At 50.4% G+C, this 11,402-nt stretch overlaps 1 protein-coding gene across 1 annotated transcript; it reads left to right on the top strand.

Annotated features, from left to right (window-relative positions):
* Positions 1–2,919: 2,919 nt before the first annotated feature.
* Positions 2,920–6,605, top strand: Mob3c (MOB kinase activator 3C). Its single transcript, XM_032899521.1, has 3 exons — positions 2,920–3,821; positions 5,903–6,105; positions 6,373–6,605. The coding sequence occupies exons 1-3, from the start codon at positions 3,404–3,406 to the stop codon at positions 6,400–6,402; spliced, it is 651 nt and encodes a 216-aa protein (XP_032755412.1). The 5' UTR covers positions 2,920–3,403; the 3' UTR covers positions 6,403–6,605.
* The last annotated feature ends 4,797 nt before the right edge of the window (positions 6,606–11,402 follow it).

Raw genomic sequence — 11,402 nt, forward strand, 5'->3', positions numbered from 1 at the left:
CTGGGAGCGACCCCGGCCCAAAAGCAGACTGGCCACAGTCCTCAGCCCAGGGTCCGAGGCTCCCAGAGCCCGAAGTCCAGAGTGGGGGTGGCGGTAGCTGGTGGGGGGGGGCGTGTCTTCAGGAGCGGAAATGTCAGCCTGGCTCCTCTGGGTCCTAGGACCTGTTTGGCCCTAACAGCTGAAGATAAGGGGAGGTTCTTAGGGGCTCGCGGGAAGTGGGGGCGGGTCTGGCTGGGCAAGCGCTGTGTCTTAGCTCCCACTTTTCTCTGAGAATCTCAAACTTAGATCTTGTCCCGCAGGGCATGCTAAGCTAGAATTTTGAGTTCAAACTGGGGCCATCTTCTGGCTGTTTCTAAGCCAGGCTAAGAGAGGAGCAGGTGTGTCTCTCTGGTTGGGGGCTAGCTAAGAGAAGTGTCAGTCAGCCTGTGCTCTTCCGTCTGGGAGGATTAAATGCCTGATCACGGAGTGAACAAACCACCCAGTAGTTAAAGTGGAGGGTCCACAGGGAAGGGAAATAGAGGCTCTGTAAGAAACAATTTCAGTGATGAGGTGAGGCTGGGAGAGGACAGTAGTAAGATGTTGGATGGAGGAGGTGCTCTCTTAGCTTACTCACCTCCAAGTTTACTCTTTCTAGGAAAAGTCCTGGGCCCTAAAGTTGTACACCAAGGAGGTGGGGCCTCTCTACTCCCTTCCTCCTTGATTATCTACACCAAGCCAGTGGCCAGACAGCAGGAAAAGGGAACTTTGTATCTTGTCATAGGCTGAGTCCCTTTTTATACCAACCTCTACTTCTTATAACTTGCGGTGCAAAGTCAGGCTCCTCAAATCTTCCTCCTAGGCCTCAGTTTCTCCATCTGTTCATGTGGGAAGCACCACTTGACTTCTCAGAGCTATTTCAACTTAAAGACTTTTATTCATGTGTGCGTGTGTGCGCATGTGTGTGTGTGTGTGTGTGTGTGTGTTGTTGTGAGTATGTGAGGGTGGGCATGCAAGGATGGAGGCCCAGAGTGGATATCAGTTCTTTCCCCTCACTCTCTGTTTATTGAGGCAAGATTTATTTTTAAAACTTAATTACATTTATTTATGTGCACACACACATTTATGTGTGCATCACAGTGCACACGTGGAGGTCAGAGACAGTTTGTGGGAGTGCTCTTCTACCATGTTGGTCCCAGGAATCAAACTCAGGCAAGCAAGTTTACCCACTGAGACACATCACCAGCCCAAGGCAAGATCTTGCTGAAGCTGGGGCTTCCCAAGTCTGGCTAGTCCACCCAGCCAGCTTGCCTCAGGGCTTTCCAGCCTCTGCCTCCTGAGTGCCAGGTTACAGCAGGCTGCCATGCCTTGTCAGGCTTTTCACAGGTTCTGGGGATCCACACTGGTCTTTATGCTTGCACTGCAAGCGCCTCAGCCACTGAGCCATCTCCCCAGCCAACTCTAAGACTCTGGAGTCTAAGCTTTTCCCAAAGCCTAGTCACCAACCTAGGTCCTGACTCAATGTGGAGAGGGGTAGGAACAGAAACAGTAAAGAGAAGCCCACACAAGGTTGGGATCTGGAGGAGGCTGCTGAGAAGGAAGCATCCAGTCAGATGGAAAGAGAAAGCAGAAACCGACCAGCAAAAGGCACACAGGCAGGAGAGTGAGGACGTGTTTAGGGATCAAGGAGAATCCCAGGGTGGCTGCTGGCGACAGGGGGATCAGGCAAGGGAGGCTGAGGAGGCCAGAACCCCCACTGATTGCAGCGACTGATTTTGGAAGTTCTGCCTGCCCCAGGAAGACAGCAACTGAAGTGTACAGAGCTTTCATTCGAGACGTTCAGGTCCCAAGCTGGCATTTCTTTGGGAAGAAGTTGGGAGGCCAGGATAAATGAGAGGACCTTCTGTGTCTTCGAGCTTCTCCCAAGAGGTCAGGAGCTCTCTCTACTGTCTGCCTGCTGTAATTAGAAGGGAGACCTCCTGTTCCAAACATTTCTGTAAGTTGGATTTGTTGCCAGAAGTAACCTCTATGCTCCCTGCCTTTGGTCACCCTGTCACCTTATTCCGTCCCTTTCTTCCCCAATCCTGCCCCAGCAGTTTCCAGTGAGAAAGGGAACTGTGTCACTGTCAAGCCAGTCGGAGGTGAAGGATAAGCTTTGCCTACCACTGTCTCAAGCCTCATTCTGTGCGGAGCTAGGCTCAGGTCTCAGACTAGCCAGGGCTGGGGGCAAGCCAGAGTTCAGCATGGAGCCTGAGCTCGCTTTGTAAGTCTGGGGTCAGGGTCTGGGGTCAGGGTCTGGGGTCAGGGTCTGTGCTCAGTTTGTAGCTGCCCCAGTCAATAGCTCATGTATGTTGGTGGGGGAGATTAAATGCCTGAGCTGCTCAGACACCTGTAGGGTGTTCAAGGATTTGCATGGACTAAATCCATGGTGACACAAGCAAGCTAGTTTTGAAGCAGGGACAAGATCCTAGGACTTCGGGGGACTCCAATGGATACTCCCTGAAGTCTGTTCTGAGTCTGGGATCCTTCCATTCTAAGGGGTAAAGCAAACATCCAGAGAGTCCAGTAGGATGGGTCTGGCTGTTCTTCCCCAGTCCCCAGAGCCAGGTGCATACTAGGCATGCTGAAAATCCACGGAGTGTCTGTCAGGTGCAAGAGGAAGGCAGCGCTCAGACTGTTTTGGAATTGAAGGAGGTTAGCTTTGAGGAAAGGAACTCTAGTGTCTGTCAGAGGAAGTAGCACTCTTCTAGGCCTGCCACCCTCCCCTTCCTGCAGAGCCTGCAGCCACACTTAAGGCCACCCAGCTGGCCTTGTGAGGGCCCTTTCCTCTTTCAGTGTAAAGAAAAAGGAAAAGACATTTTTTTTGGAAAAAAAAAAAAAGTCCCTTCTGCTCCCTGGGAATCCCCGGTGGCCGGATAGACTTCGGGATATCCCAGAGGAAATCAAAGCCCAGGGTGCATGGCCTCCCCCAAGTACAGTGCAGCCAGACTCTCTCGCTACAAGACTGGCCTATGGGCCTTCCTGAGAACATCTTGTCTGGGGTCCCTGTTCCCTGGCCGGCCTGTGAAAACCTCTGTCCCTTCTGTAAAGTTCAACAGTAAGTCCTGTAAACACCGGTTTGGAGCCCAGGGCACACCCTCTGCAAGATTCAAAGAAAGCAGGGAGGAAAGTAAGCCGAGTGAAAGGCGTGTGGAAGCGCTTCAGGGGTGGGGCGTGTGGCTAAAGTAGTCCACAAAGGATTAGACACTGCTGGGGATGAGGGCATCATGGAGGTAAAGAAACTGTCCCCAGGCTGACAGCTAAGAAAAAGGATGTGTTGGGAAGCGAAACCCTCTTTAAAAGGCCCTGAACTACTTCCCTTGCCCTTGTCTCTGGCAGGGCATCTTCAGGTCCCTGTGCCTAGACATCCAACGTTACCTGCCCGGCCATGGCCCTGTGTCTGAAGCAGGTGTTTGCTAAGGACAAGACTTTCCGGCCCCGGAAGCGCTTCGAGCCTGGCACGCAGCGCTTTGAGCTATATAAGAAGGCACAAGCTTCACTCAAGTCCGGCCTGGACCTGCGGAGTGTGGTGAGGTTGCCACCTGGTGAGAGCATCGATGACTGGATCGCTGTGCATGTGGTGGACTTCTTTAATCGTATCAACCTCATCTATGGGACCATGGCTGAGCACTGCAGTGAAACCAGCTGCCCAGTCATGGCTGGTGGGCCCCGCTACGAGTACCGCTGGCAGGACGAGCGTCAGTACCGAAGGCCCGCCAAGCTCTCAGCGCCCCGCTATATGGCATTGCTCATGGACTGGATCGAGGGTCTCATCAATGATGAGGATGTCTTTCCTACACGTGTTGGTGAGCACTGGTGATTGGAGAGTTAGCATAGCCAGGGAGGGTCCTTCCTGTATAGTGGAAGAGGAAACTGTTTGAGGCAGGATCTTGGTTAGAATCAAACAAGGACTATCTGCCTGCCATTTGGGGCATGAGTGTCCAAAGCATAAGTGGTTTCACTGTGGCCTATCCCAGCATGTCCACAGGCACGATTTCTCCTCTCTCTGGAACAAGCGACAGACATACTGTTGTGCTTGGTCTGATCTTGCTTCCACCCCTCCCATGAGTCCCTCCTGAATCCTAGCTCCAGGAAAGGGAAGAATTAGACCCTGGATTGGCCCAAAGGGTATCATTCCCTCAGACTTGGGGCTCCCTAGTCAGGTCCAGCCCATGGGTCTTTTCTTGTCTCAGCTGGGCTTGGGCAGGTGAGGACAGGGCTAGGAGATGAGTAAAGTTACCCTGGCCCAGGGTCCCCACCCAGAAGCTGAGCTGTGTTCATCATGGAAGCTCCACCTGCAAACTGGGTCCCAGCACCCGTCTGGGCTATAGGGACTCAAATGGGTGGGGCAGATGGTCAAGCCCCGAGGGAAGAAGTCTGAATGCTGAGGAAAGCTGGGCACTGAGTCACAATTCAAGCACCGGGCCCCTCCCCAGCTGCTGCTGCCTTTTCCAGAGTGTTGTGTGCAGCAGGTACCTTCATTTCACACAGGAGCAAACTGGGGCCAACTGTAGGATCGTGCATTGAATAGAAAAGGCCTCAGAACCGGAACTCAGTATTGTGGGTCCCAGATGCCATTGTCCAGATAAGTACGATGGGAGTGTAGGGACTAGGTTGGGTTCTCAAAGAGCAGTGGAAAGGAACTGGAAAGGAAGGCGTGTGGAGGTGAATGAGCCCGGGCTCAGTCTGATCCTGGCTCTAATTTCCTCTAGCCTACATCCCTGGGGTGTGAGCCCTGAGTAAACTTTTAACTACATGACCGGTGATTTTGTCATAGCAGAAATGAGGGTGTAAGCCACTTGTATCTCTGCCCTGGATGTGGGGCGTGTGCATACACTGCCTTTCCCACACCTCTGTGGCCTTTCCTGGCCAGGCAGGATCTGTATCATTTATCTCTGAGAGGCACTACTGTACAGAGAGGTTTGAATCCTGCCTCCAGTTTGTACTAATTAATAACTGTGGGCCCTGAGGCAAGTGGCTTCACCTTTATACATTACCTGCATTTTATCATATCTAGAATGACTATCAGAGCCATCAGCACAACTGGAAAGGGCAGAGGGCAGAGGTACAAAGGGCCCAGCTCAGAGCTGGGCTCACACAAGGAAAGTTCTTTATGTTACTGGGTATCTGAAGGAATGAATGATATCTGAATGAATGCTATCTGAAACAGTTCCTAAGTGTTAGCATGGGGTGGCGGGTAAGCCAGCTATGAGAACAGTAAGCAGCGGGATTGAGCATGTGGCTGCAGAGGGCAGTCAGGATTGGCTCATAAAGGCTTCACTCCATGCCATGCTGGGATATTGAGACTTAACTCTGAAGGGCCATGTTTTTAATAAAGAACTGGCCCACGTACTGACAGCCTCCCAATTGGACTGTACAGGAGAAAGTGATGTGCATGTCCGTATGGGTGCTCAGGCTTCTGGGGAGAGGTTATGCCATGATTTTCATTGTGGTCTGAGGCAGACTGGCCAGCAGTAAGCTTGCAAAGTTCTGCTTTAGGGAGTGGAGAATGTGGCAGGTGACCTGGGTTATAGCGGCAGAAGGTATTTTCAGATCTGCCCTTCTTTAAAAGGAAAGATGAAGCCTGGAGTTGGAGCTCAGTGGTGCGAATGATTCCTGGGTCCAGTCCCCAGAACTTCCCCCACCCCAAAAGAAAGCTATAGAAGCAGCCAAACTTTTTTTTTTTTCTCGGAGCTGGGGACCGAACCCAGGGCCTTGCGGTTGCTAGGCAAGTGCTCTACCACTGAGCTAAATCCCCAACCCACAGCCAAACTCTTGCTCTGCCTGTCTCTGTGTCCTGTGCTGAGGAGGGGTAAAGACTGCCTGTGGGAGGGGCAGAGTTTTGCCCCTAGGATTTTGATTCCTCTTCACTCATCTCCATCCCCAGGAGTTCCCTTCCCCAAGAACTTCCAGCAGGTCTGCACCAAGATCCTGACGCGACTCTTCCGAGTCTTTGTCCACGTCTACATCCACCACTTTGACAGCATCCTCAGCATGGGGGCGGAGGCACATGTCAACACCTGCTATAAGCACTTTTACTACTTCATCCAGGAGTTCAGCCTCGTGGACCAGAGGGAACTAGAGCCGCTGGTAAGGCTATGTCTGACTACCCTTCTCTGCCAGTGCTCTCTCTTGATCTGTATGAAACGCCCATCCCCAGATGAATATATGAGGGGAGACAACTTGTCTAACAGTGGATTCTGTACTCTTACAGAGAATTCATGGAGATGTCAGTGTTCATGGTTTGCAGCTGAGGTTGGGGAGGGGTCAGACTCAATAAACCCCATGATTTGGCAAGGAGTTGCCCGTCGGCAGGCTGAGGTCAAACTAACCCTTCCTTACTTTGTGTCTCTACAGAGGGAGATGACAGAACGGATCTGTCACTGAGTCCAGATCTGGATGTTGTTGCCTCTCAGGTGGACCATCTGAACACAGTGTAGCTGGGAGAGGGGACCCTTAGGAACCTGCTGGTAGAGAAATCTGAAAGCCTACTGAAGAGCAGGCACCCTCTATAGACCCAACACCTCTGGACTTCTCAGAAGTCTGTCTGTGTGTCCCAGAATGCATGGAGAAGGGAGGACTTCAAGTGGGCAACAAGGAGGAGTTTAGCCCCTCGTATTAAGTCCAAGAGTAGGGTAAGCCAAACAGGTGTCTGTTCTGATACTTCACTTCCACCCTACCATGATGGGTCCCAGATCCATCGGGGAAGATGGATGTGGCCGAAGTGATGGCAAGAAAATTACAGAGTGAGTGCCTGTACCTGAGCATGCAGGTGTGTGTGTGTGTGTGTGTGTGTGTGTGTGTGTGTGTGTGTGTGTGTGTGAGAGAGAGAGAGAGAGAGAGAGAGAGAGAGAGAGAGAGAGAGAGAGAGAGAAATTGGTTGAGGGATTTGTCTGAGAGATCCAAGTCCTTCCAGACACATAGTAGGCCCTCATGATGGATGATGGATGGATGATGGATGATGGATGGATGGATGGATGGATGGATGGATGGATGGATGGACAGGTTGACTGTAAGTCCATGACCATTATAGGAGTAATGACAGCTTAGTGACCCAACCCTGACCATGTGTACAAGTGTACAAAATGTGTGTGTGGATGGAATTTTACCTCTGAATCTTCTAGACTGCCATCTCCTACCAACATGAGTCCCTGGCATTTGAGTGGAGGTTGGACAATGCAGCTTTGCCCTGAGTTCATTAGATCTCTGACCTACCACCACGTGGCTGATTTGCTCAGCCAAGGATGTCTGTGAATTGTCAATTCACTCATCTCTGCCTCCAGAAGGGCCTGCTATCATTAAGCCTCTGAGCCGGGCGGTGGTGGCTCACACCTTTATTCCCAGCACTTAGGAGGCAGAGGCAGGTTGGATCTCAGAGTTCGAGGCCAGCCTGATCTACAGAGTGAGTTCAAGGACAACCAGGGCTACATAGAGAAACCCTGTCTCAAAAACAAACAAAAAAGCCCAAATGGTAAGCCTCTCGAGGGTTGGGTTTGATCCCTCAGGGTCCCATGGATTTTAAACTTGGACACAAGATACTTCGATCTCAAACCTGGAACCTACTGACATGGCTGAAGGCCAGCACAAAATAGCCCTCCAGACCAGGAAGCCACTGGAACTTGAATTGGAGAATCCAGAGTCTTTTCTTCTATCTCAGGACACTGAGGATCATGTAGCTGATGGAGACCTTCCCATCCTAAAAACACCTGCCTCAGCCCAACCTCCTGATACATTCAAGGCTTCTGGAATTCCAAGCACATCTCTCTGAGGGGCTGGGATCCTCACTCAGTAGCCATTACTCAGTATCTCCATGCTGAGCCTTATACACAGACTCACAGGTAGGGGAACTGGCAGAAATAGGTTTTGCCCTTTCAGAGCCTGTATCCCCAAAGGCCAGGATGGGAATAAGAAGTCACACAAGAATATTGTCACTGTCTCTCAGTATGCATCAGAGGAAACTGAAACCTGCTAAAACTCCAAGGCTCTTGACTTCTACTCTCGGGCCGGGCCGCTGATTGTGACACCAAGATGCATGTGCAATGGAGGTCGTCAGACACTTTCTGAGACACAACCATTTCTGTTTTGAGTAACGATCTCTAGCCTGCTGCCAGGAAGCCCTGCCACACCCTGCATTTGGCTAGAGTTGGATGCTGAGGCAAACCTCCAAAACCAGGCCCCTTCTTATGTCTGAGGAACTGCCTTGCCTTCCAGAGAGACAACTGGGGCTCTCCAGGGCAACAGGACCTGGAATGTCCCCAAGGGAAACATGCTGGCCTGCAGCCTTGGCAGTATCTCAGAACTGAGGACAGTGGGAGATTCCCCCACGGTGGGCTGCATAATATATTCTGAAATCTAGGCTGTGAAAAGGGACCATAGGGGTGGGGAGGGAAATCTATTTTTGTGAAAGAGGAAAGATTTTGCTATTTTTTGGTAAAATAAAAGATACAAACTAAAGCAACCACTGGTGGGAAGCAGTGTTCTGGGTGCCACATGGGTCTTTGCGGGTCACAGGAGAGACCACGAGTGGGACTAAGAAGACATTCTGTCCTAAACTCCTAAACCATATGAGCGCTGTCATGACTGACTAGCTTCCCAGCGTGAGGACACCCAAATATCCCAGGGCTCCAAATTGTAGACTAAGCTAAGTTAGAAGCCTTGAGCAGGGGATGGGAGGACAGTGCAAGGCTTTGCTTTCAAGGTACTCATTGGAAAGGGGAAATCTTTCCTTGTTTTGACACTGGCAATCCCGGTTCATATTCATGGTGGTTTGGAGGAACCGATGGCTAAAAACGCAGTAGGAAATACAGCCACTACCCCAATCACAGAACAAGAAGCCCCTTTCAGTCCAGAGCATCTTCCCCAGTAGACAGCTAGAAGTCACTGTCCCCAAACCACAGCCTCCCAAGTAGGAGTTAAAAGCAGCTTGGTCCTGGAGATTTAACAAAGGTCCTCTCATACCTTCAAAAGATCCAGCAGGGACTCTACCTGGGAGGCAGAGACCTGAGCTCCTGGCCTTCCCTCTGTAAATCACTTTCTATTGATTGGTCAGAAGTGGTAGGCCAGCAAGATGGCCCAGTGACTAAAGGCACTTGCTGCCCAATGATGTAACCTTGATGACCTAAGTTCAATTCTCAAGACCCATGTAGAGGCGAAAGGAGAGCTGCCACTTGTCCCGGGTGCCCACTCACACATATCACATGCACAGTTGTAATAATTTTTTTTGAGGCAGGGTCTCGTCATGTAGCACTAGCTAGCCTAGCACTCACCCTGTAGACTAGGTAGGCCTAAAACCCACAGGGATCCACCTTCCTCTGCCCCCGGAGCGCCGTGATTAAAGGCATGCACCTCCACACCTGGTGTAGATATCTTTTTAAAGTAGAAGTGGAGTGAGGTCTGAGCTCTAAGCTCCTTCATCTTCACCCTGTGAACAGACATGATAATAACTCAGCAAATACACACCGTGTCTCAAGTGCAGATGAGAGTGCTTGACGTAATCAAGTCTTTAGTCAGCTGCCTGGCTTTCCTCCCAGTCCCTAGTGTCTGCTCTAGAATCTGGAAGACTCTCCATTTTGCTTCTCCTTCTAATGCCCGGAACCCAGTGTTCTAAAAGAGTGTTGTTTTCAAACCCATTACAAACCAATAAATATCTCTTCAGTCATTAGACAGTCCAACTGTTAGAAAGTCCATGTACATGGTGGAAGTAAGAGTTAGATTTATCTCAAATTTGAGATGTCTGGAAATGTGTTAGGAAGGACATATGTGCGCACGCGCACGCGCGCACACACACACACACACACACACACACACACACACACACACACACACACACACGCTTTGAGAGGCTGAGAAGGATGCTCTCACCCAAACAGGCAAAACCTAACAAAAGCAGTTTCCCTGGGAAGCCAGGGCTTTGTTATCTTGTTGGCTCAGGATCTGCATCAATTTAGGGGTCGGGGACAGGGAATACCTATCCTCTCCACCCTGGGACAGAACATCCCACAATGAGTAATGCTGCTGGATGACCTGCGGCTTTCAAGCCCTGTGGCCCCTTTTTATGTTCGCTGCTGCCCCTGTATGCCCCTATGGGATGCGGTGGAATGGGCCAGAGGAAGGTCTGAGTTCTGTCTACATGTTTTGCCCTCCTTCCTAGGAGCACCCCAGAGCCTTTATCCAATGTTAATTAACCACCACGGTTGCCATGGGGAGGGAGGTAGTAACTTGAGAATCTGGATCCCAATATATGCCTGAGTGACTCAGGACTGGTTGGCTGTTGAGAGTTGGGGAAAAGGCTAGGAAAGGCTGTGAGGACATGAAGTTTGGTGGGCCTGGAAGGTTATAAGATGAAAGTAATTGCAATATCCAGCCTTTGAAAATGACTCAAATTTGGAAAGGAACTAAATACAAAAGCTTGGAAAAAGACGCCCCTTTCCAAGTTTCATCTAGATTGGAAATCTAGCAAAGTCTTGAATATTTTCACTTCCCTCATACACACAGGCCAGAAGAGGGAATTAATGATTTCCAGATGAGTGATGGGAAACGGAGACACTCTTTAAGCCCCTTACTCACCAGACCCTAACAATACTGAATAGGATAGGGAAGTTTACTTCACCACACAAAGGAAAAACTGCGTCAGAACCTGAACTGAAGCCAAGCACCCTGTCTTCCCGTCCCAGGCACCTGCAGCCTATGGAAGTGAGGCAGGGAGGCTGGTCGAGGTATTACTCTAATTAGTACACACACACACAGCAGCAGCAGCAGCAGCAGCAGCAGCAGCAGCAGCAGCAGCAGCCGAAGAAATAGATCTTTAAACACATTTGTTTTAGCTGGTGTAGTGACGCACGCCTTTAATATTAGCACTCAGAAAGCAAAGGCAGGTAGATCTCTTTAAGTTTGAGCCAGGTCTACATGTGAGTTCCAGGCCAGCCACAGCTACATAGTGAGATTGTTTAAAAAAAAAAAAAAAAACAGTAAAAAATTTTAATTACCGAAAGTAATGTTTTATCCAAACCCTCATGAACTTCTGTATACACAGACCTTTATAGAAATTTTATAGTCATGCCGGGTGGTTTGCGTCTGTAATCAGAGAACTCTGGAGACTGAGTCAGGAGAAAAACGAGTTTGAGGTCAGTCCGGAGTTAGGCCTTGTCTCAAAAAATAAACTTTAATTAACAGAGTTGCCCTCGGGTTTATAAAAAGCTCCGTTCTGGCTCGCAGAAGTAATTATTTGCACCGGCAGTGTCTTCCACTTTCTGCCTGGAAACTAAACCAGCAACAACCTGAGGTCGATCTGATACGCCACGCCTGCGCAGAGTCCTCTCGCCACGTGTGGCCCTCGGGGCGCAGGCGTGACCCCTCCCCCTCACGCCCCCTTCTGCCAGGGCCCTCCC

Source organism: Rattus rattus, chromosome 1 (genome assembly GCF_011064425.1).
Source record: "Rattus rattus isolate New Zealand chromosome 1, Rrattus_CSIRO_v1, whole genome shotgun sequence".
In the NCBI taxonomy this organism is placed as follows: domain Eukaryota; kingdom Metazoa; phylum Chordata; class Mammalia; order Rodentia; family Muridae; genus Rattus; species Rattus rattus.